This window comes from Eretmochelys imbricata, chromosome 1 (genome assembly GCF_965152235.1).
Source record: "Eretmochelys imbricata isolate rEreImb1 chromosome 1, rEreImb1.hap1, whole genome shotgun sequence".
Classification (NCBI taxonomy): Eukaryota; Metazoa; Chordata; order Testudines; family Cheloniidae; genus Eretmochelys; species Eretmochelys imbricata.
This window is the reverse complement of record NC_135572.1, coordinates 247,820,431-247,845,718: the sequence shown is the minus strand read 5'-3', so window position 1 is coordinate 247,845,718 and position 25,288 is coordinate 247,820,431. Positions and strand designations below refer to the sequence as shown.

Here is a 25,288-nt window from a genome sequence, read left to right as displayed (position 1 = left end):
GATAACAGATGCTTTACTTACTGATGTGGTCGATGGCTCCTGCACAGAACTTGCCATAGAACTTTTTGGCGCCAAGGCCCCGCAAATCGTGTATGGTGAATGGCCACAGGTGCAGCACATTGTTGCGAGAGAAGGCATCCCGCTTTTCTATGACCACTACCTTGGCTCCTAGTAAGGACAGGTCGATGGCTGTACGAAGGCCACAGGGTCCAGCCCCAATTATGAGACACTGCAAGACATTGGCACCAAACAATGTTACAGACCTGAATAAAAAAAAATATTTCTACCACATCTTCAAAGTAGCACAAGGCACTTCACTTAGTCCTATTGTCCTATAGCTGCATCACAAGCTGGGATTTCACCAGACACAAACCCTTTTGATGTCACCTGTGTGCTCTGTCACTAATCTGTTAATGCAGTTACTGCAGCCTGAATTAAAGTAAGAATGTTACACCAGTGGAAAAGGTGAGGAGCGAACAAACCAATTGTGAATTTTCAAGTCTCATTGAAGAAGTATGCCAAGCTGTACTCTTCCATCTTTGTAAAATTTGGGTAGCGTCAAGAGTTCCAAAGGATCCTGGCCCAGTTTGTATTAATTTCTCTCCTTACAGCAGGTTATTTAGCCATTTTCTCTTTCTACTTTTACTTCCCAAAGCCTGAATTGGCCATTTAGGAGGCAACTACCAATGGCCTTGCCTACACGAGACTTTTTCCTTAAAATTTCCCACTGCTGTGGAGCTGCACCAGTGGTAGCAATGGTGAGACTACTAGGGTAGGCAAGACACAGGAGCTAGGATATTTGAATCAATAGCTCACCGAGTTCCATTCTGAGCAGCACGGGACAACACTGCAGTAAAAATGCACAGATTTGTGGTTACTCTACCATTCCTACCATTGCCACCGTCAAAGCAGCAACACTGGGAAGTTTTAGGAAACAAAATTTAGCATAGACACAGCTCTTTTCTAACTGACTAGACAATTTCTAGCAGGACACATTTCCCTTCAAGTCTACTTCTGCTGTGTGTTCTCTCTTCCTCCCATCTCATTCTTCACTCCACTTACAAGCACTATTAGTATTAAAGGAAAGTTAACTAGTAATCTGAACATAATTACAGAGCCAGCTATCTTTGAATAGTGAGAGCACCATAATGTCTTAGTAGGATTAAAAAACTCCAAGATGGCATGCTAGCATTACTTACCCAGAGTGCAATCCTACGGCCTCAGAGAAACCCTGTATACTAGCCCAAATGGCTCACAAAGTGATCTGTAGTAAACAGTCCACCTTTATCATATTATTTTTCTGCCTGAAAACATAGGAACTGACTTCTGTTGAGTACAAAAAACACCTGTTTTTCCCATTTGTTATCGATTTCTTTGTTGATCATACAGTTCTCAAAAACTTTTCTTCCGTCTGTCAAGGTTCCGAAGAGGATAAGTATTACCTAGTAGCTGAACAGCTGCATCTTTATACAAAGTTAATGACCGCTCCGTTTTTTTCACAACCACATCCCCAAAGAGGACTAAATAGGATATAAGCATCCAGGCCACATTTACACAGCCAACTTTTATTTTTCTGATGACGCTCCCATTGTGAAGTAGTCATGATAGGATCCAAGAGAGTAACTGAATTATTTTATACCGGACAGCTCATAAATTCAGGTCCACAGAATGTTCCTGTATATTAGCAATGATTTTGTCCTACTAAGGTATTTTTCTTAAATTCTACTTCTCATTCTTTCTTCAAATACAAGTTTAGGCCATACTTAAGCATTTAGATATTCTGAATGTAGCATGTAAGGCAACTAATAATATATTGATGGATGTCCATTCTTGTGCCTCCACAGGACAACTTACTAAAAAATACTACTACTAAGCTAAGAGTCATTCAGGGATCCCACAGATATTTAAGCAAATTGTTTTTAAACTGGTTTCAGAGTAACAGCCGTGTTAGTCTGTATTCGCAAAAAGAAAAGGAGTACTTGTGGCACCTTAGAGACTAACCAATTTATTTGAGCATGAGCTTTCGTGAGCTACAGCTCACTTCATCGGATGCATACGGTGGAAACTGCAGCAGACATTATATACACACAGAGATCATGAAACAATACCTCCTCCCACCCCACTGTCCTGCTGGTAATAGCTTATCTAAAGTGATCATCAAGTTGGGCCATTTCCAGCACAAATCCAGGTTTTCTCACCCTCCACCCCGCCACACACAAACTCACTCTCCTGCTGGTAATAGCCCATCCAAAGTGACAACTCTCTTCACAATGTGCATGATAATCAAGGTGGGCCATTTCCAGCACAAATCCAGGCTCTCTCACCCCCTTTTTTCCAGGGGACACACACACACACACACACACACACACACACACAAACTCACTCTCCTGCTGGCAATAGCTCATTCAAACTGACCACTCTCCAAGTTTAAATCCAAGTTTAACCAGAACGTCTGGGGGGGGGGGGGGGTAGGAAAAAACAAGGGGAAATAGCCACTCCCAGTCTCTATTTAAGCCTAAATTAATAGTATCCAATTTGCAAATGAATTCCAATTCAGCAGTTTCTCGCTGGAGTCTGGATTTGAAGTTTTTTTTTGTTTTAAGATAGCGACCTTCATGTCTGTGATTGCGTGACCAGAGAGATTGAAGTGTTCTCCACTGGTTTATGAATGTTATAATTCTTGACATCTGATTTGTGTCCATTTATTCTTTTACGTAGAGACTGTCCAGTTTGACCAGAGGGGCATTGCTGGCACATGATGGCATATATCACATTGGTGGATGTGCAGGTGAACGAGCCTCTGATAGTGTGGCTGATGTTATTAGGCCCTGTGATGGTGTCCCCTGAATAGATATGTGGGGGCACAGTTGGCAACGGGCTTTGTTGCAAGGATAAGTTCCTGCGTTAGTGGTTCTGTTGCGTGGTATGTGGTTGTTGGTGAGTATTTGCTTCAGGTTGCGGGGCTGTCTGTAGGCAAGGACTGGCCTGTCTCCCAAGATTTGTGAGAGTGTTGGGTCATCCTTTAGGATAGGTTGTAGATCCTTAATAATGCGTTGGAGGGGTTTTAGTTGGGGGCTGAAGGTGACGGCTAATGGCGTTCTGTTATTTTCTTTGTTAGGCCCGTCCTGTAGTAGGTGACTTCTGGGAACTCTTCTAGCTCTATCAATCTGTTTCTTCACTTCCACAGGTGGGTACTGTAGTTGTAAGAAAGCTTGACAGAGATCTTGTAGGTGTTTGTCTCTGTCTGAGGGGTTGGAGCAAATGCGGTTGTATCGCAGAGCTTGCCTGTAGACGATGGATCGTGTGGCGTGGTCAGGGTGAAAGCTGGAGGCATGTAGGTAGGAATAGCGGTCAGTAGGTTTCTGGTATAGGGTGGTGTTTATGTGACCATTGTTTATTAGCACTGTAGTGTCCAGGAAGTGGATCTCTTGTGTGGACTGGACCACGCTGAGGTTGATGGTGGGATGGAAGTTTGTTGAAATCATGGTGGAATTCCTCAAGGGCTTCTTTTCCATGGGTCCAGATGATGAAGATGTCATCAATATAGCGCAAGTAGAGTAGGGGCTTTAGGGGACGAGAGCTGAGGAAGCGTTGTTCTAAATCAGCCATAAAAATGTTGGCATACTGTGGGGCCATGCGGGTACCCATAGCAGTGCCGCTGATCTGAAGGTATACATTGTCCCCAAATGTAAAATAGTTATGGGTAAGGACAAAGTCACAAAGTTCAGCCACCAGGTTAGCCGTGACATTATTGGGGATAGTGTTCTTGACGGCTTGTAGTCCATCTTTGTGTGGAATGTTGGTGTAGAGGGCTTCTACATCCATAGTGGCCAGGATGGTGTTATCAGGAATATTACTGATGGATTGAAGTTTCCTCAGGAAGTCAGTGGTGTCTCGAAGGTAGCTGGTAGCGCTGGTAGCATAGGGCCTGAGGAGGGAGTCTACATAGCCAGACAGTCCTGCTGTCAGGGTGCCAATGCCTGAGATGATGGGGCGCCCAGGATTTCCAGGTTTATGGATCTTGGGTAGTAGATAGAATATCCCAGGTCGGGGTTCCAGGGGTGTGTCTGTGCGGATTTGATCTTGTGCTTTTTCAGGAAGTTTCTTGAGCAAATGCTGTAGTTGCTTTTGGTAACTCTCAGTGGGATCATAGGGTAATGGCTTGTAGAAAGTGGTGTTGGAGAGCTGCCGAGCAGCCTCTGGTTCATATTCCGACCTATTCATGATGACAACAGCACCTCCTTTGTCAGCCTTTTTGATTATGATGTCAGAGTTGTTTCTGAGGCTGTGGATGGCATTGCGTTCCGCATGGCTGAGGTTATGGGGCAAGTGATGCTGCTTTTCCACAATTTCAGCCCGTGCTCGTCGGCAGAAGCACTCTATGTAGAAGTCCAGTCTGCTGTTTCGACCTTCAGGAGGAGTCCACCTAGAATCCTTCTTTTTGTAGTGTTGGTAGGGAGGCCTCTGTGGATTAGTATGTTGTTCAGAGGTATTTTGGAAATATTCCTTGAGTCGGAGACGTCGAAAATAGGATTCTAGGTCACCACAGAACTGTATCATGTTCGTGGGGGTGGAGGGGCAGAAGGAGAGGCCCTGAGATAGGACAGCTGCTTCTGCTGGGCTGAGATGGATGGGCTATTACCAGCAGGAGAGTGAGTTTGTGTGTGTGGGGGGGGTGGAGGGTGAGAAAACCTGGATTTGTGCTGGAAATGGCCCAACTTGATGATCACTTTAGATAAGCTATTACCAGCAGGACAGTGGGGTGGGAGGAGGTATTGTTTCATGATCTCTGTGTGTATATAATGTCTGCTGCAGTTTCCACGGTATGCATCCGATGAAGTGAGCTGTAGCTCACGAAAGCTCATGCTCAAATAAATTGGTTAGTCTCTAAGGTGCCACAAGTACTCCTTTTCTTTTTGTTTTTAAACTGATCATCTCTTCCTCACACTTCCAGCCCCTTTCCAGGTTGAGACCTCATGCAAAAACTGGCTCTCCTGTAAGAATGTTCAGAATTCAAAGCGCTACGTATTGGATTTATAAGGAGGTGCTAACAGTAATTTAACTGAAGCTCTACAACTGGAGACAGTGACAAGTTCTAACTTGAGGTGGGAATTATGATCAATAGCCGCAACAACTTTGTGCATTATACGCAACTTCCTCCTCAAAAATACCCTATAGCTGAGATTTTTCAGGAACAAGAGTAAAGACATTTGGAGCAGTGGTTCTCACAGTGAAATAACCCCATGACATTACATTTTTAATGCTTGTGTCACAGTGTTTAAGTGCTCAAGTCTGAGCAAAACACCACGTGCAACTCTTCTGCTTTAATTCTCTATAAGCATAATTTTCTGGTTAGCTGAACGTTGGCTATATGTTGCAATGACTGAACTCACACACCTGCAGAGCTTCAGTCCAACACAGCTCTTAAGATTGCAGAGCTAAAGCTGAGATTCAAAGGATTAGCACCCCCCTCTCCAGTTTCACAGCACCAAGGCTTCTGATTACCTCAACCCCTCAATTTCACCCGTTTGGATGTTCTGAAACTTTCCTAAAAATTGGTCATGTGTGCATGCACAATATGACAGAACTGAAGTTATTCAAGAAATGATAGATAAATGTCCTGACTTAACATATGTAAAATCTTAGCCCTTAAGGGAAACTTCAAAATAGTTTTTTTCCCCATTTAAATTTGTGTGTGTTTTTAACTAGTTGTCTGCAAATTGTGTTTAAAAACAGAAATATAAAAAATTGTAAAAGTGAACAAGTAACATAAGATTTCTTTAAATCAAATAAACTCAACTCTCACTTGAGCACTATGTATAGTACAAATATGGTCATTTCTCAGACATCATATATAAAAAAGCCTTAATGGGGGATTCAACCAGCATTTGAGACAAGTAATTAACAGCATTAGAGAAACTACGTAAAAGTAAAAACTCATATGTGCATCGCATTTCTCTACATGAAAACAGCCCAACATGGGATATCTGTTTAAAGGCATGCAGCAAATCTTAGAGCTGTGCATATGTCTTCAAGAACATACCACTATTAGCGTAAATATTTTGTACTGTAGCCTTTAGTTACCAACCCTATAAAAACAGAATTGAACAAACAAACAAGGGAGAAAAACTGAAGTAACCTTCTAATATCCAAGTGGGGAGTTAAAGTTCAGTCATCTAGATTACAGATCATTGACTGCACATTAACAGAAATTACTTCCGTTTCAGTTTCTGCAATACAGGAATTAATCAAGACATTTGCTTCCTCAGGGAAGGTGAATATATAGCAATGAACAACATCTCACCCTTGGTGAGCGAAGCAAGACATACTCCCACTCTAATTTCTTTAGATTCTTAATTGTATCATACTCCTCTCTCTCACCTTCCTTTTTAAAAGAAACTGGGTGATCACTTATAAAAAAAGAACGCATGAGTATATTTAAATGTATAATTACTGAAAAGTGATTCTGTGCAGATAACTGCACTGTGAGAGCTTAATTGCTAGAGGAAAAACCTAGCACAGAATGTGATTTTCTCTTCCTTACAACTCTTTTAATGAATTCTGTTCAGATTTAGAGCAGAAACTCCTCATTGTAAGTAATTCATCTTAAAAGGCTGGTATGTGCTGTAATGTAGACTTGTAAGCACACAGAATGTAAATGTAGACCTGTAAAATTCTCTCGGTCCTTCACCATACTGAAAGCGATGACATAAAACATTTACCTACCTTTCTGTAACTGTTATTCTTTGAGACATGTTGCACATATCTGTTCCTCTGTAGGTGCATGCACGCCTCACGCACTTTTCTCCTCTCAGTGGTACCTGCCGAGCTGGCTGGAGTCCTCAGCTGCCACACGCTACTGTGTGCTGGTATAAAAGGACAAAGCCGACCTTCAACCCGCCCTCAGTTCCTTCATACCAGACGGACTCCGACAGAGAGGAGAAGGAGAGTGGGTTGTGGAATGGACATGTGCATCACATCTCGAAGTTACAGATAGGTAGGTAACCAGTTTCTTTGAGTGACTGCACATGTCCATTCCACTTTAGGAGACTTAAAAGAAAACATGCACGAAGGTGGGTTCGGTGTCTACCAGAACAGAGATAGTACGACAACCTGTCAGAAACTGCCATCGTGTCTGGACTGATGGGAAACGGCATAATGAGAAGCAAAAGTGTGGAATGAAGTGGCGGCTTTACAAATGTCTGTGGTTGGCACTTGAGCCAAGATAGTTGCAGAAGTTGCCTGTGCTCTGGTAGAATGCGCCAACATTCTAGCTGGTGGGATTGGATTAGCTAGTTGGTAGCATAAACGAATACATGAAGAGATCCAGGATGAGATTCTTTAAGTAGAAACTGGCTGGCCCTTACATCTGGGTCCAACAGGAGAGACAGGGGTGGCTCAACAGACAAGGATAGCAGGGTCAACTCAGTGCTGATGAGGTCACGCCGGTGCTATAAAAAAGATTAGGTGAGCATGTGCTTGTGTCACTTTGAAAATGACTCTGAGACGGCAAAGGGAATTGGAGGGAAAGAGTACAGGAGAGATTTCTTCCAGGATAGGAGAAAGGCGTCTGTCAGCAAGCTTGGGCTGAGTCCTCAGGGACAAAACTAATAATATTTTTTGTTGGTTCTTGTTGAAAACCGGTCCACTTGGGGAGTCCCCCACTATTGTAAGATGGACCTAGCCACATCTGGACACAATGACCATTCGTGGTAAATCAGAGAAGGATCTGCTCAGCTGATCCGCAAATGTGTTTAGTTTCTCTGGAAAATATGAAGCTCTGAGATTAATTGAGTTGGCTATACATAAGTCCCAGGAGGCAGGTCGCCTCTGGAACAGTTGGTTCAACCATGCCCCTTCTTATTTGTTTATGTAAAACATGGTCACCAAACTGTCAGAATTAACTACTTTTTGCCCCACTATGTGGGGGAGAAAGGCCAAGCAGACTAGACATACCACTCAACTCCCTGACATTTATAGAGTCTCTAAATCTTAAGACAGTCAAAGACCTTAAGTCTCCAGGGATCATCCATGAGTTCCCCAGCTCAGAAGAGTCACATCTATGACTACAGTGAGGTTTAGTAGTGAGGAAGAGAAAGGAAACCCTCATGCACTCTTTCAGAGGGTTTATCCACCAGTTGAGAGATGACAAAATTTATGTTGTCACTCAAAGCAGTTTGTCTAAATGGTGACAAATCAGAGCATAAACTGATGTTAGCCATGCTTGCAGCTTTCTGAGGTGTAATCTGGCATGATGAACTACATACTGCCATGTGACCAAGAAGATTGAGGCAGCTGTATACCACTGAGAACAGGAATGCTCTCATTTGCAGCACTAAGTACCTGAAAGTTTCAAACCTGGCTTGTGGTAGAAAGGCCTTGGCCTTCATGGAGTCTAAGAATGCCCTGATGATTTCTATTGTCTGTCCTGGTTTTAGGATTGATTTGTCTCTATTTACGAGAAGCCCCAGTGCGTTGAACATGGACAGGACAGTTGATATTCTGGATAGGACTTGAGCTTTGGACTGACCTTTGATCAACCAGTCATCCAGGTTAAGGAATACATGGACATCTAATTGTCTTAGGTGAGCTGCTACAACCGCCATGCACTTCATGAACACTCGAGGAGAAGCTGACAGACCGAACAGACACACTAAGAACTGATAATACAGTAGCAGCCATTCACCATGAATTTGAGATACTTCTGATGGTTGTGATGTATTGTGACATGGAAGTGTCCTTTAATACAGGACAGTGTCCCAATCCCCCTGCTCCAGGGAAGGAATAACTGAAGCTAGGAATTTTATTTTCTTCAGGAATTTGTTTAACTCCCTTAGGTCTAAAATAGGTCTAAGACACCTTTGTCTTGGGGATCCGGAAATAGCGGGAATAGAAGCTTTTGCCCCGAGGTACAATGGAACTTCCTCTATGGCCCCTGCCTGAAGAAGTGATTAGACTCTGAGATTTGAAGGACAATCTCAATCTCATTCTCATTCCTGAAGAAGGATGGGGAAGAGAGGGTGCAGGGAGAGGGGGTAGAACTGAACTGGATGGCATACTCCTATTCCACCATGCTTAAGACCCATCACCAGCCTGAAGTTATGTGGGTCGAAATACCAAGGAAGTGCGATAAGCAATTGGTAAGACTACGATTTAGTCATGGGCAGTTTTAGTAAAAATCTTGAACAGATCACGGGAAATAAACAAAAATTCACAGCACATGACCTGTCCATTACCGTTACTATAAATACCCCTGACTAAATCTTAGGTGGGCGGGCCCCAGGGCCAGTCCCACCGGCTGCTACTTGGGCTGTCCCCGGGGCTAGTGGCACCAGCTGCTGCTCAGGTGGTCCCTGAGGCCAGTGGCCACTGAAGAGTGGCTGGTGAGACTGTCCCTGGGGCCATTACTCCAGCCATCCCCAGACCACTGCTCAGGTGGTTCCTGGGGCCAGCCTCAACGGCTACTGCTCGAGCAGGCCCCGGGGCCAGCAGCCAGAGGCCACTGTCCTCGGGGCCACTGCTCCAGCCAGTCCCGGACCACTGCTCAGGCAGTCCCTAGGGCCAGCAGCCGAGGCCACCCCAGCAGCGTCCGGTGCGGCTGGCCCCGGGGCCGCCCGAATGGCTGGCTGCGGGGCCATTCCAGCAGTGGGTGGTTTGCTGTCCCCAAGGCCAGCTGCATGGGTAGCCCTGGGGGCAACCACACGGGCCACTGCAGAAGTCATGGAGGGTGTAGAAAATCATGGAATCCATGACTTCCGTGACAGACACATAGCCTTAGCGATTGGTAAACGAACACTGGAGAACAGATGGAGCTGTGGTAACTAGTACACTCTCCTTGACAAACCCATCAAAATGCCTGCTTGGATGAAGTGGCTGGACAGGATGATCCCACCGATGCTATCTCCTAGAACCTCAGCTCTTTCTCCTTAGTGGATCTTGGGACTGAGGAAAGCAAACCCCGGGTGTCTGTATGGCTGCTGCGGATGAAATGGCTTTTCTTTTTGCTGCGGGGGTATGCATCCCAAGGGATTTGAATGCTGCCACGGAATTCTTAAGGCTCTGAAGCTTGTCGTCTGTTTTCTCTGAAAAGAGGGAGGAATCTTATCTTTTTTTTTCAAGGTCCTGGATAGTCTGTTGGACCTCTAGAGGTAGCCCAGACAACTGCAACCATGAACACCTTCTCATAGCAATAGCTGATGCCATGGTTTGAGCAGCCGAGTCTGCGCTATCCAAACTATCCTGAAGAGCAGTCCTAGCAACCAGTTTACCCTCTTGAGCCATTACTGCAAATTCTTGTCTACAGCTAGGGCCCTACCAAATTCACAGCCATGAAAAATGCACCACAGATTGTGAAATCTGTTCTTTTGTGTGCTTTTACCCGATATTATACTATATAGATTTCACAGGGGAGACCAGCGTTTCTCAAATTGGGGGTCCTGTCCCAAAAGGGAGTTGCAGGGGGGTCACCAGGTTATTTTTGGGGGGGGGGGGGGTCACGATATTGCCAACCTTACTTCTGTGCTGGCTTTAGAGCTGGGCGGCCAGAAAGCGGCAGCTGCTGACTGAGGGCCTAGCTCTACGGGCAGCAGCATGGAAATAAGGGTGGCAATACCAGACCATGCCATCCTCACATCTGCGCTGCTGCTGGCTTTGCCTTCAGAGCTGGGCTCTTGGCCTGCAGCTGCCGCTCTCCAGCCGCCCAGCTCTGAAGGCAGCATCGACGCCAGCAGCAGAGTAAAAGTAAGGGTAGCAGTACCATAACCACCACCCCCAAACAATAACCTTGTGACACCCCACCCCCCCCAACTCTTTTTTGGGTCAGGACCCCTACAGTTACAACACTGTGAAATTTCAGATTTAAATAGCTGAAAACATGAAAAATTATTTAACAAAAAAACAAAACGTATGACCACGAAATTGACCAAAATGGACTGCGAATTTGGTAGGGCCCTATCTATAGCCCTCTGGTAGCTTGTCTTTAAATTTCATAATGTTCTTCCAGAGGGGAAGTCAGATCAACTCAGGAGAGCATGTTGGTTTGCAATCCTGAATTGCAGGGTTCCTGAAGAATAAAGCTTGCAACCAAACAGATCCAGCTTCTTTGAATCTTTGCCTTTAGGTGTGGATGGACGCTTTTTGGCCTCGCCTTTCCCACACATTGGCAGCTACCAACACAAGAGAACCTGTGAGGGGAGATGAGGATAAAAAAAAAAAATGTTCATACCCTTTAGAGGGGACAAAGTATCTTCTCTCAGCTCGTTTTGCTGTGGGGGCAAAGAAGAAGAGCGTCTGCCTAATTGGTAGAGCTACCCTGGCTGAGGTGACTGATACCAGGTTGACTACTAACTTTTAAGAGCTTTCGTGCATCTCGTCTGCCTGAATGGGAAGTACAGAGGCAACTCTTTTAAAGAGACCTTGATGAACTCTGTGGTCGTCTGGCAGTGGCTCAACAGCCTCATCTGGTGATGAGGATGAGGAAGCAACAGGCATCTGAGGTGGCAGTTGGTCTGTGTCGTGTGGCAGAGAGGGGGCCTGAGTGGCTTCTTGCTGCTCGGTACTAATCTCAGTACTGGGAAAATGATGCTCTTTGTGCTGATGCCTTTGGTGCACTCTCCGTGACAGCAACCGAGATGATTGAAACGAGGTCGAGGAGGGGGGGGAACACACCAGAATGGCCATGGAATTAGGCCTGGAACCCATCCTTGCCTGGACCATTGACCCTTAGGAGGATCCCAGAGCTGGGACTGCTGCATGGCGCAGGGTCCCAACTACTTTGATGGGGGTATGTTCCCCCATCCTGGGCGGGATACAGAGGACCTCACCTCTAAGTCCCAGGAAGAAGAGTCAGAGGTTTCTGACAGCGGAGGTGCAAATCCAGCTGTGACTGGTGAGAGGTAGCCTGAGCCTGGGCATGGCGGTATCACAAAAATCATGGGAAGCTTTCCTCTAGACAACATGGACTTCTGTGGAGGCTTGGGTAGCAGCACCGCAGGATCTCGATGAGGTGAGGTATGAACCATGGGCATCGGTACCAGCTGAGGACCTTCCCTGCTGGCCATACCGGTACTGTGAGGCTAAGCATGTCTCTTGCAGCTGCATATGCCTCTGGGGTTGTTGGGATCAGCATCATCTGTTGGCTCTGAAAATGCCTTTCAGGGGGACAGCCTCAACAGACTTGGTACAGGCTCCCAAGATGGTGATCCCCTCTAAGGAGGTGACAAGCCTGCCTGGGAGGTTGTCTCTACTCTGAATGCTTCTTCAGGTTTGTGCCTCTGTCTGGCTGCAGTACCAACACAGCCGAGTGAGGAACGGAACCTGAGGAAGGCCTGAGCCTTTTCTTTGGTCCTGGGGTACAGTCCCAAGAAGCTGCAGGCATCTCCGGCGAGCACTCCATACCAAAGCTGATGTTCTTGAGGCTCTCTCCCCGCGTGGCCACTCTGATGGGGGGGGTCAAAGTGCCGCCTCTATAAGCAAGCACTCAAGCCTCACCGCCCTATTTTTTTTAATGGCGCTTGAATCACGTGCAAATGTGATGTTTGTCATGAACAGGGAATTCCCCCCAAACATTTCAAACAGGCTGGGTGTGGGTCGCTGAGCAGCATGGGTTTCATGAAGGTCCAGCAAGACTTAAACCCTGGGAATGCAGCACTGTTCTGGTACTGGAAGATAAAAAGTGGTCAAAATAGACCAAAAATGGAAACCTAGCACTACAAGTTGTCTAACACTAACTATAAATAATAAACTGGTAAACAGGATCTATATACAGAAAAGGAGTGAGGGAAGCACTTGAATTAACAGGCCTGAATTGTTCTGACAACTGTCACTATCAGTAAAGAGAAACTGAGGCGGGTTGGAGTGGCTCTGCCCCCTTATACCAGTGACAGAGGGCGCTCCAGCCACCCCAACAGGTACCGCTGAGGGAAAAAAAGTTTCCAACATCTTTGCACAGGGCACACGCACACATACAGTGGAATGGAAATGTGCAATTGCACAAAGAAGAAACTCCTTTTCCTCATAAACCTTTCCCCATAGATTTCCCCCGACCCAGGCACTGCCCTTGCATATTCTGCAGACAAGTAATAGTATCGAGTTAGGCAGATCATTACTGGCTCAGGTGTGTAAGCTCCTTGGAGACCCATTTTCCTTACCTTCGTGTTGGCGCATGCTTTCCCCTTCTTATAGTCTTTGTGGCTGCCCCTCTTATCTAACTTGGCCCAGAGGGCTTTGGCTTTCCAGTAGTTGAGCTTGGACTTGAGTTTATGATAGAAAGAACGATAGTCCTTGGGCTTTAGCTCTAGGTAGTCACAAAGCTCTTGGAAAGCTTTCAGAGTCCCCTTACAGGTTGTGGCCTGGACAAATCTGTCGAAGAGAATGTGTGCTTGGTTCACCTTCTCGTTCCTGCTTTCCTCCATGCTTCCCACTCAACAGCTCCCCTAGTTGGTGTGGGGTCAGCTGTGCTCTTCCAGTCTGGTGGCCTTCCTGATGTTGCTCTGCCCAGCCACTTTCACCTCTAGCCCACAAGCATTATTAACCTAGAAAGTAACAGAGAGAAATGTCAATGAACTTGCATTTTTACTCATGTTTCTAGAGTTACAACTTTGACCACCTAAAGTAGTTCAATCTTTCCATAAATAGTAAGGCAACGGAGGTTCTCAGCCAAGCTGATGGAGAAAAAACATTCTAAAAAAACTATTAGAACGGTTTTTCAAACATTTAAACATCTGATCTTTTTTTAAAGACCATCAAATCATGAATGCTTTGTCTGATTCCCTCCCACACTCAAGGTTTTCCAAACATTTGTTTCTTTTGTGGTCCATAGGCAGAAGTTTGAAGTGAATTGGATAAAATTTTGGTGAAGTTGGGGAGGGGAGGAGGAAGTGTTAAAACAAAAACAACAAAAACAAAAACCATCAGGCTTTTAATTGTAATGAAAAGCTAGACATAACCATAGCTGTGGAGAGACCAGTACCTCCATAACACAGCTGTGCTTACATCTAGCTCCTCTTACAAGCACCAGCACCACCAACATAAGGAAAAAGTTGCAAGAGTTGGGATTTTGCTAGCAAAATCAATGCTGGTTCTTTCATTCAACAAGCGACATGCATCTCTACATACAGCACCTGAAGAAGAGGAAAAAGCATGTTGAAGATGGTGCTACTGGCTGAAGAAGCCTCAAACACAGCAATGTTAAAGAGCGACCTAAGGAAAGTGATTGTGCCTACTGCACTCCAAGGAAGTTTAACCTGCAAATGGCAAACAAATGCCTGAGGAAGAAAAGACAACAATAAAAATAGAAATAATCTAACATTTCATCAGTAGACCTCACAGTGCTTTCCAAAGGAGATCAGTAACATTAGAATGAAAAAGATGTCTCCAATGTACTTGCTCCATCATACCAGGGCATTCACTTTGCCCTGTCTAGCCTCTCTGTGGGTATTCTTCTGGCCTTAATTGCTTTTTGGAAACTCGATATGATGGAGCGATTTGGATGCTGTATTATAATCACTGTTAACTTTTCCCTTTAGTGGGTATAGCATTTTATATGAACCCATTAAAGGCAGCTTTTTTTTTTTTCTTTCAGCAAAAAACACAAAGTACTTTGTCTTTTATTTCTATAAAAAAAAATTCTCTTGCACACTGAGAAAAGAGTGCCGTTTGCCATCTGAGCATAGAATGGGTAAATCCGCAGAGAAAACAAAGCACTGGTACAGAATGTGAAAATGCAGCTCCTAGAATACTACTGAAAATAGAGGTTTGTTTTGGTTTTTTGGGGAGAGGGTGGAAAGAGGCTAGGGCAGAAAAGGAATCTAAGGATTCAGATAAAAATCTTTCAGATTCTCACCAGAAAGGAAGCCAAGTCAAATCTCTGCAGCTCATATCTCTGCCCCAATCGGTCATAGCTCTGCAGCAGTTTGTTTGGGCACGTTGGATCATATCCCAACATGACAGTGAATACTCAGCGCTAGGAATGGCGGAGTAGGCTGATACCCCATTACACAACACAGAATTACTTTTTGGTTGAGAGATACAAGTTTTCACCTACAGAATCCAGAGCATGGTGGCGGGTTTACATGATTCGGACTTCATTAGTGCAACTGTTTTACTGCATTGAAGTGGTTTCTCTGATTGGCTGCCAGTAGTTATGGCCAGATCAGTAACATCCACTAAGTGGTATGGAAATGACGATCTTCCTTATTTTTAATCTTAATTCCCATTTCACAAGAGTGAAAAGACTCTCCAGGCTGTGGCTCTCAACGCATACTTTTCCAGGGGTTGAAGACACTGTGCTTTAAGCATATTGGATTGCTTACTTCATTTACATCTATGTAACGCTAACTGTAAGCCCTCCCCGCAATTAGCTAAAAGCTGCAACGTACAACTTCCGTTTTGTGTTGTGTCTACTTGTCACTGACCATTACTCAAAGATCCTAACACTCAGTGTGATCCTTGCATTAAATGTTTTCTTGGTTTCCTTTCACTTACAAAATGTTTCCCAATAATGAATAATCTAGATTAAGAGACATAAACCCCCTGCAGGTAATGGCAATTTCGCAGAGAAGTCCATTAGTCTACAGAGTGTTATTAAAGCACCCAGATCCAAGCCACCACAGGATTCATTCCTTAATGCTGCCTCTATTTTTATTTCGCCAAACAAATGCAGCAGGATGATCCTGCAGTGGAGTCTCCCTGTGGGTTAAACCCAGAACTGCTACCGTTCCAGGAACCTATTTCTTTGTGTTTAAACTCTGCCAAGCCATGACCTTCTTTTGTAAGTTTGTCTCATTGTACACAGGTTAACCAAAGTAGTGTATTAACTATTTGGGGGAGGGAGGGGAATATAGGACTCTTCACACTCCACTTTATAAGGGGCTATATGTAAGCCACTTATTCTTAAAGAACGGTTTCAGAGTAGCATCCGATGAAGTGAGCTGTAGCTCACGAAAACTTATGCTCAAATAAATTGGTTAGTCTCTAAGGTGCCACAAGTACTCCTTTTCTTTATTCTTAATGAAGAAATTCAGCTGTTTTCTGCATGTAGCTTCACTGGATTTCCATTTACCTCCCACTGCCACAATTTCTACATTCTTAATGCAAAGAACTGAAGCCCCTGAAATCTGAGGGCAACAAGCCAGAGATCACAGGGACTACAGGAGCCAAAAGCAAGGACAGGCAGAAGTATTCGCCAGGTTTCCAGGGTATAAGTATGTGTCTCTGGCTTTTCTGCAAGTCGGCAGTATCCTGCATGTTTTGTCTCCAGGCAGCTGATTGCTGACTCAGAAGCTCTGCACATTCCTTGGCTACTACACTAAAGCGTTGGGAAAGAAAGACAAAGCCCATGAAGTGCATGCAGGAACAGGGCTCATGTTTCTATTTACAACAATAGCAAGAGGTTGTCACTGACTAATGGTTGCAAGTACGCTCAGGATCTCCTGCTCATGCCAGGACAAAAGAAACTAACAAAAATAAAACATACTATGAACGATTCCAGGTGGTGTTTCCTCCCTACAGTCACCACAGAATGTTAATTTCAAAGTTGCATAAACATTTGAACAGATGTGCAAATGTAAAAGAATGGGTTGCCTGCAAAACTCATTCCCCTCCTGGCTCTTAAGTCCAATTTAGCAAGTTGGAAGAGGTCTTGGAGGTGATGTGGGCTTTGGAGTTTGATCATGCAAGTGACTGGGAAAGCGTTAGATAGAACAAACATTTTTTTCTTCCAAGCAATATTCATCCGTTCTGAGGTTCTTGTGATTTCATAACCAGCAAAAAAAGTTAAGAGGCAAGAGAGGAATGCTCCGAATCTTTGATCTATACAGGCATCAGCCTGAGACACCTCTCAGAACTTAATTTCTGAACAAGCGAGGATCCTTCATATAATCCAATATAAAACTGTTATTCCGAACAGCCAAAAAGCTCCTTTTAATGCCAACAATGTTTAATTTATTACAAATTGAATCAAAGAAATGGCCCCCTTTGCAGAACATTCAACTCATGCTAAATGACACGTGGATATTTACTAGGCCTTTTGGGTTGGAGGGCAAGGCCAGCTATCAGGCTGTAAAACAAAATTCAAAATGGATGGCTATAACTAGAGTTACAAAAAAAAAAAAAAACCCCACTTATTTTTGCCCCATATTATAAAGACAAGAAATGGGGAGATAGGAGGACCAAAGATGCAGTTGCAATGTTTGTTGCTTCCCCTCCACAACTGAGAGAAGAACACCAACATCATGCACAGTATGTTTTAAGATGTTATTTAAATCTGCCTCCGTTCCATAAAATTCAGCAGACAGAAAAACATACTGGACATTAGATCTGTTTGTCTTCTAATAAACTAACCAAAAGTTCAGCAGGGGCTGAAGCATTTTGGTTTCCATCTATATCCTCTGAACGCATTCTCCAAGGTGGAGCACAGGTGGGAGAGGTATAGCCCATAAAGGAACTAAGCTGCCCAAATGAGAACCTGCTCTTCCTAAAAGAAAACAGTACATATTAACTGCTCACAAGGAGCAAGTCTGCATCTCAAGAAAACATCCCCCCGCCTTCCAGTCCTACTTTTCTATGATTATATGATTCTATATTCACTATTGCAGTGCTTATTTCAAGGCAACTGACAGTGTCTGAAAAATGAATTGAGATGCTGTCCGGATTCACTGTGACAATTATTACTTCCCTGAACTCAACTAAAATGCTATTTTGCATCTTCCTACTGCATTATCCTTAGGACTTGGCAGAACTTTTATTTTTTCATAATTCTGGCAGATACCTATGTCTATTTTTAAGCATTTTTCTTGATTTTTAAATCGATTTACATTTTCATATGTGCATGAAATTATGGGGCTTTCAGACAGTTATTTAATGATAGTCTCTCAAATTCTCAAGCAGCATTTTTCTTAAATTTTACAGCTAGGAAAAGTAATTATGGATAGAAATATTGTTGTTGGTTTGTGTGTGTGCGCACCGTGAAACTGATGTTAACTGACACTGACTGATAAAAATCTAATGCTTCCAAGCCTAGTTACCCTGTGACCACAGCAGAAGTCCCTAAGTGGGGACAAAGACAAATGGACAGCTTTCTTCTTCTTCTACAGCCGGGGTTCTCAACCTTTTCTCTTTCTGAGGCATGTCCCTCCCCACCATGCTATAAAAACTCCATGGCCCACCTGTGCCACAACAACTGTTTTTCTGCATATAAAAGCCAGGGTTAGCAAGGGGTAGCAAGCAGGGCAGTTGCCCAGGGCTCCACGCCAAAGGGCGCCCTGCAACGCTGAATTGCTCAGGCCTCTGCTTCAGCCTTGGGTGGTGGGGCTCAGGGCCCTGGCTTCAGTCCTGTGTGGCAGGGCTCAGACTTTCTGCCCTGGGCCCCAGCGTGTCTAACATTGGCTCTGTTTGGCAGACCCCCTGAAACCTGCTCATGGCCCCCCAGAGGGCCCTGGACCCTGGTTGAGAACCACTGTTCTACAGTTTGATTAGAATAGGGTGACCAGATAGTAAGTGTGAAAAATCAGGATGGGGGTGGGGGGGTAATTGGCACCTATATAAGAAAAAGCCCCAAATATCAGGACTGTCCCTATAAAATCGGGACATCTGATCACCCTAGATTAGAATGACAGTGTCTCAAACGGCTGAGTGGTGAGTCAGGATTCCCTTCAGCAATACAGAGTTGCTCAACTTAGTCATCAAAGTTAAGAATTTTTTAATTCAGGGTTCATTTTAACCAGTTTCCATGAGTCACAAAATGCTCATAATACAGGACTGCCCAGCGGCAGCATTTATCCATTCAAGGAAGAATGAAAGAGAGAAGCTAGACGGATATAATGTATCTGTTCACTTTTTCTCTCCCCTTTTAAGATCACAAGGGAATAGTAAGAGATGTGGAAAGCTGGTATAATACAAGACCAGCTTCAGGAGGAAAGGAATGAGCCCAGCCCGAATGACCTGACATTTATCGTTTCACCCAGCAAGTGCAGCACCGTTCACAGGATACAATGATGCTGAGTTCCATTGATTGGCGGCTCCCCTGAGAGCAGAAATCCTCACCTCGGGCAATTAAGGACTCTGGTAGAACCACCACTTTAAAATCAAGACCAGTCTTTTGTTCTTTAAGGGCCTCACATCCTGGCACTGTCACCACACTTCGAAGCACAAGTGATGCAGCATCAATGGCACAACAGCAGAGGAATTTCTTTACTCAAGGAAGAAAATGCTCCCTCAGTACAGAGAGGGGGAATGCCCGACCAAACTGATCTTTGGAGTGTGGCAGTCAACATACATTATATTCCAATAAGGTGAAGTGAGCAATACTCCCCTAAATGAAACAGGCTCTAAAAGTATAAGAAGAGGGATGCCAAAGGCATTTACAGTTTGACAGGTAGAATCCCTGCCTATTGCCCCACATCCTCAAGAGATGTTTCCTGGGAGCAGGGAAAAATCCCAACATCCCAACTAATGCAGTGAAAATATTAACAAGAGACTTATGTAGCATTCAATAGCCAAAACATTCTTCAAATCCGGGTAAGCACCAATAACCCCATTTTACAGTTGTATAAATTAAGGTACAGAGTAAATAACATGAAGCAGCTCTACCACCTGTCTGCTGTTCTGAGATAAACTTTATATCCAATCAATCTTTACTTCGTAACTCCCTGGAGTAAACCCCTCCATTCATGATGGACTCCAGCCATTGCAGTGGATATGACTTGGTGCTCTCAGTTGCTCCCATACAGTGCCAGTTTCTGCCCAAACTTCCTGGAGCATCACCCCTCTTTTCTCTCAGACTTTTATTTCCCCAAAGATATGGGGCACTTCCCTTGCCCCCGCTACTTCACCACTACCCCCAATACTGCAATTTCATCCCTTCTTTCTGATCAACTGCCATGGAACCTTTCGGCTCTGCTATTCCACGAGATCAGTGGTCCCCAAACTTTTCAGGGTTGTGCCCCGCCCCTTACTCCTGTCCACCCCCACCCCCACCCCGGGGCCAGGCTGTGGCTACCGGAGGGGGAGGATGCGGACAGGGGTAAGGGTGCTGAGGCTGAGAGCAGGTCTGCGGTTGGGAGCAGGTCTGGGAATGGAGCTGCAGCCAGGGGCTGAGGCTGGGGCCAGGTGCAGAGCCACTGCTGTGCCATAGTCAGGGGGCTAAGGCTGGCCAGGGTCGGAGCTGGACCAGGCCATGCTACTCCCCCTCCCCAAATGTTCCTCTGTGCTCCCTAGGTTTGGGGACCTCTGCAATAGTCTCTCATCATCCTGAAAAGGTTTCCCTAAAGACTACTGTAATTTTCCCCAGTCCTATTCCTTACGGGAAGGTGTGATACTCCATGTGTACAACACACCCCTTTTCAGGTCAATCTACAATCATGTCACACCATAGTCAGCAGAGATACATAAATGTTAGTCTTCAATACTGAATCAGGTGAGACAGGGTGGAACAGCTGGGTGTTTCTGAACACAAATGCACTGAGTATGTCCTACCACTTCATTTCACATGTAGACCCACAGAAACATAGTGCCAGGCTTAGACACCATCCTAGGAGATCCTACAAGGTGGACATTCCTAGAATTCCTCCATAGCTATCCTATAATTCATTGACAGCTCTGGTTTAAAGGAGGTCTCTGCAAAATGGCTGGAATGGACATTTTCATATGACAAAAACAATATGCTCTCTTTGGGAGGACCCAGCTATGACTCCCGTTGAGGATCAGTATTTCCTGCACAGCAGACCTCACCAGCTTTGGAACACAGTACAGGATACAGATTAGTTATATCTCTGTTGAGCCAGCATGATATACCACTGGGAGGGTATGCTTGTGGGGGAGAAGAGAGGTTTTTAAAAAAACAAACAAACAAACAAAAAAAACACTGAACACTAAAGAATGAAGAATTGGTCTGACTCTTAGTAAAGAATGCAAAGGGCATACAGCCTGGAAGCTGTGGACAGCATATGGGGACTCCAGCAGCATGGTAATCTAAGTCCTTTGAGGACTGGATTTTCTACCAGCATCCTGAAAGAAAAAAAAATCCAGGGGAGCAGTTTGGCAACAGGTAATCAGAGGTTACATTATAGTATAGTCTAGATGCCAAAAGAACCTCAAAAGAGCAAGTTAACTGGCTAATAAGAACCACACAGAATGTGGTTTTAATACAAATAAAAAAACTCAAGATCAGCGTACACCTCTGTCAGAGCCAAGGGGCGACTGTGACCCTGGAAAGCCAAACAGGAGAGATGGTAAAAACAGCTGCAACTGTATCATATAAATACTGCACATACATAAATTTTATTGCTCTTCAAAAAGTATTATGAAATTTAGAAATTTCTAACCTGACATAGGGCAGGCAGGTGTTACACAAGCTTCTCTTTTGCCACACTCGGCTCCGCCAGCATGCTTCAGTTCTACCCTGCAGCAACTCCAGCTAGCCCTGCCATATACATCTCAGTACAGACTGATAATTGCCTAGAATTATACTGTCCGGACTGGGTTGAGATCACCAAACCCATGGGTGCTGGCTTCCTCTAGGCCCCAGGGATGCTCAACCCCCTGCTCCACCTCCACCTGCACCCCCAAGCCTCTACCCCACCTCTTCCTGCCCCCGCTCTACCTCTTCCTGCCCCAGGTCCAGCCTCCACCCAAGCCCCCACCCTACCTCTTCCCGCCCCTGCTCCCTCCTTCCCAGTTCCGCTGCCTCCTCCGAGTGCAAACCTGTCCCCACGCCCACCCCCATGCCTTCTGCACACCGCAAAACAGGTGATCTTGGCAGACGGAAGGTGCTGGGAGGGAGGGGGAGGAGTTGATCAGCAGGGCCGCAGGCAGACAGGAGGTGCTGAGGGGAAGGAAGGGAGCTGGCTGCCAGTGGGTGCTAAGCACCCACTAATTTTTTTCCATAGGTGCTCTAATCCAGTGCTTCTCAAGCTATCTGATGTGGGGGACTGGCAATTTTTTTCCCCCAAATGTGCACACAGACCGGCAGCTGATGGCTCGCAGACCGGCATTGGTCCACGGACCACAACTTTGAGTGGCACTGCTCTCATCGGTACCTATGATCAAACCTATTTTCACCCTCAGCATCAAGCGATGTCTCAACACAACAAGCATGAAGCTCAGACACTCAGCCATCTGTGTCAGCATTAGCCATCTTGTATTTAGCTGTGACACTAAGTACCTTTCCCAGACCTCAAGAAGAGCTCTGTGTAGCTTGAAAGCTTGTCTCTCTCAACAATAGAAGTTGGTCCACCAAAAGATATTACCTCACCCACCTTGTCTCTGTAACATCCTAGGACCGACACAGCTACTACACCATTGCATATCCCAGAAAAGTGACAGTCTGGATTTTTTTTAAATTCTGAGGCACATTCCCTAGCATGTTTTGGTGAATACCAGATTCTCAATACCCAAATGTAAAATGTTCCCAACCACTTGCACCCAAAATGTAAATAAATTCCTTATAGATGAGCAAATTTTGTAGCACTTTGTGCTGCTTCCAACTTTTCAGCTATTCTGGTGATGGGAAAAAAAGCAGGCAACTTTCTGGAAGGGAGTGGGTAGAAAAGGAACAGGCAGACAGGGGACACACAACAGTTGTGGTACGATACTGATAATATCCCCACCACATGTGATGAAAAGCTAGTGCATCAGGATGAAGTACATTGCTCTGAGTAGCTCAAATACATCACTTAAAGGAAACACCTCCTGTTTCTGTTATGGAAGACAAAATTTAGTCGGCAGAAGAGTTTATAGGTTTGGAAATTAAATTCCTTACTGCAGAATCAGCAACAGTATTTGGGAGAGAAGCAGCCAAAGCAAACCAACATGTGGGCATGAGGGCTCTATAGATTTCCCTCCGCCCCACACAGCCACTTCATTTGAGCTTTTATAACAAATAACTCTGTTCGGAAAAAATATCTGGGAGGGCAGGGAACCTATGGGTTCAAAAATGGCCATAATTGCCAGCAAAACCATACACACGGATTATGATGTATATATCTCAGGAATCCAATCCATAAAACGTGGACCTTTATCACTTGAATCTCCATATAAGAATTAGGGACTATACTGTCTTTGTATGACAGTCCCTGTAGAAAGGGAGACCATCACAATCCACAAACACTTCAATAGATTTAATTACATACAGCAGAGGGCAGCAGTACATACACCAGCAGGAATGGTATTGATTGAGCAGAGAACTTGAACAGGCTGCAGAGTGCAATTTGAAGAGAGCGAGAAAGATTTTTTCCAGTAAACTTTGAATATCTGTTTCAGTGGCTGGCCATTGTGCTTGAGTGGCAGGTTCAAGATGGGGATATAACCTTCAGTTTCAGGGTTACAGTTATTTATCTAGAATCTTATCCGAATCTATGTTATAGAATCTATGCTATGTATCGAGAATCTTATCCGAATTAGGGTTATAGTTATGTATCTAGACTCTTATGCAGAGTCATCTAGATCCCAGAGCTCACAGATTAAATGGCAAAAACTCAAAGGATTGAAGATTAAATGGAGTTTCTTAGCCTAAAAAAAAATTAAGCACAAACCATATCTCACAAAACTGGTTCTTTTATTAGGCCCCTTTCTGCAGTGTTTGAAAGTCTTTCCTTTTCTAGAGCCAGTCTCAAGGCTAATTTCCCGCCAATAACTTATTGTATTGCTTGGAGACAGAATCTCCACCCTGCCTTTCTCTTAGAGGAACAGCATCCTTTCTCTGTAACAACATACCCACCCCCATCACCATAGCATTTGAGTTCTTAACCTAATGGCATACTAAACAATCTTAATTTTGTATTAATTCTTAAACCATTTGCTTATTTATTTGAATTATTACTCTTCTAAAATAGGAGTTCTGGGTGCCCTCACTTGGATAAAGGTCAACTGTTTTTAAAAAAAACACACTAACAAACAGACATGTCAATTGACTGAAGATCAAATCAAGTAACCCAGCAACATAATGTAACAGAAATTTGTCTCTCCACACAACCTTCAAAGTCTCATCCTATCACTATCCAGCTCTCCTCATGAGTAAGGGAGAAAAAGTGAGCATGGCACAGGAGGGGAGCTTCTATCTTATGTTTCATTCAGGGTGCCCTGGGTAAAAGACTGTTATGATACAACATTATGCCCATTATATTTCCAAGACGTTTGTGTGGAATTGAGCACTTGTTTCTCTGTAGTGTCAAAAGATGGTGACAGTCCCCACACAGATAAGCATACCTTAACACTTCACTGCTCTCTACAGGAGTAATGATCTGGATTCTGTGGAGAGCTGACAGCTGAGTAGGACCAGGACTTCTGTCTGGAGATGAAAGCCTCCATTTCATAGGTTAACAGCACTTGTGCATACCATTACTGTGCTTAAAAATAGCAACAGGGCTGTATGTTCCCCATTTGGCTGGACATTTGGCTCCCACTAGATACTGAAACCAGCCTCAGTTGGCCAGATAACAAGTCATCTCAAGGCGCTGGGTATGCAGAGATGCCTCTCTCAGCAAAGATGATACCAAGTTCAATGCCAACAGCAAGTGAAAATCTGTTAGGAAACCAGCTACAAAGAACAGAGGTGGCGGTGGGGGTGTTACTTATTCTCCTCCCCTGAGGCTTTGGCATGCACAGCTTCTGAAGTAAGGCAGCAACCATCATTTGAAGAAGCAAGCATTGTTAATGCTCTTGGATCCTGTGAGAAAATGGTTGGTATGAATAAGTCAGAGGGGAGCAGAGGATGAAGACTTAATCCAACATAAATGTAAGGATGCCAATCAGCTAGGGCTACCACCTTTGAAATGCAAAAAAAAAGAGCCACCCCCCGAACTCCCCAACAAGGCAAGCCCGCACAATTCCAACTCCCAACCACAAGGCAAATCTGCAAACCTCCCCTTCTCCTCATTCTCACGACTCAAACCCTCTCTTGCACAGTTTTGATCTGTTATCGCTTAAACCGTGGAAGTAGAAACACTGCGCATCTTTAACTGGACACAGAAACTTTTAACATTAGATATCTCAATGTATCATAGTGATAATGCAAATCTTTAAACCCATGTAAAAAATACCTGGCAGATTAAATTATTTTTCTGGCAAATCCCTTAAAAAAACTGATTAGGCCAGTCAAATACTGGAGAGGTGGTAATCCTATGATCAGCAGTATCTGTGTATTAGCAGGAATACAAGAAGCTTCTGTCATTGCTTTTCAACCTCAAGGACTTTTCTATCTTCCCCTTCTAAGTCAATCCTCATTTGGATAAAGGCCAACAAGAAATGACTCTACTTCAAGGGGTACGGTTACCACCTGGCCAGTATCTGACCA

General features: G+C 44.6%; 1 protein-coding gene across 12 annotated transcripts in view; it reads right to left on the bottom strand.

Moving 5' to 3' along the window:
• MICAL3 (microtubule associated monooxygenase, calponin and LIM domain containing 3) overlaps nt 1–25,288 on the bottom strand; it is a 247,458-nt gene that overhangs the window by 158,886 nt on the left and 63,284 nt on the right. For all 12 annotated transcript variants that reach the window (XM_077826983.1, XM_077827007.1, XM_077827024.1 and 9 more), the window contains exons 2-3: nt 13,149–13,532; nt 22–229 (exon numbers count right to left, since the gene is read on the bottom strand). In XM_077826983.1, coding sequence (XP_077683109.1) covers nt 22–229; nt 13,149–13,412 — 472 coding nt within the window. In that variant the 5' untranslated portion in view covers nt 13,413–13,532. The remainder of the gene's footprint in view (nt 1–21; nt 230–13,148; nt 13,533–25,288) is intronic.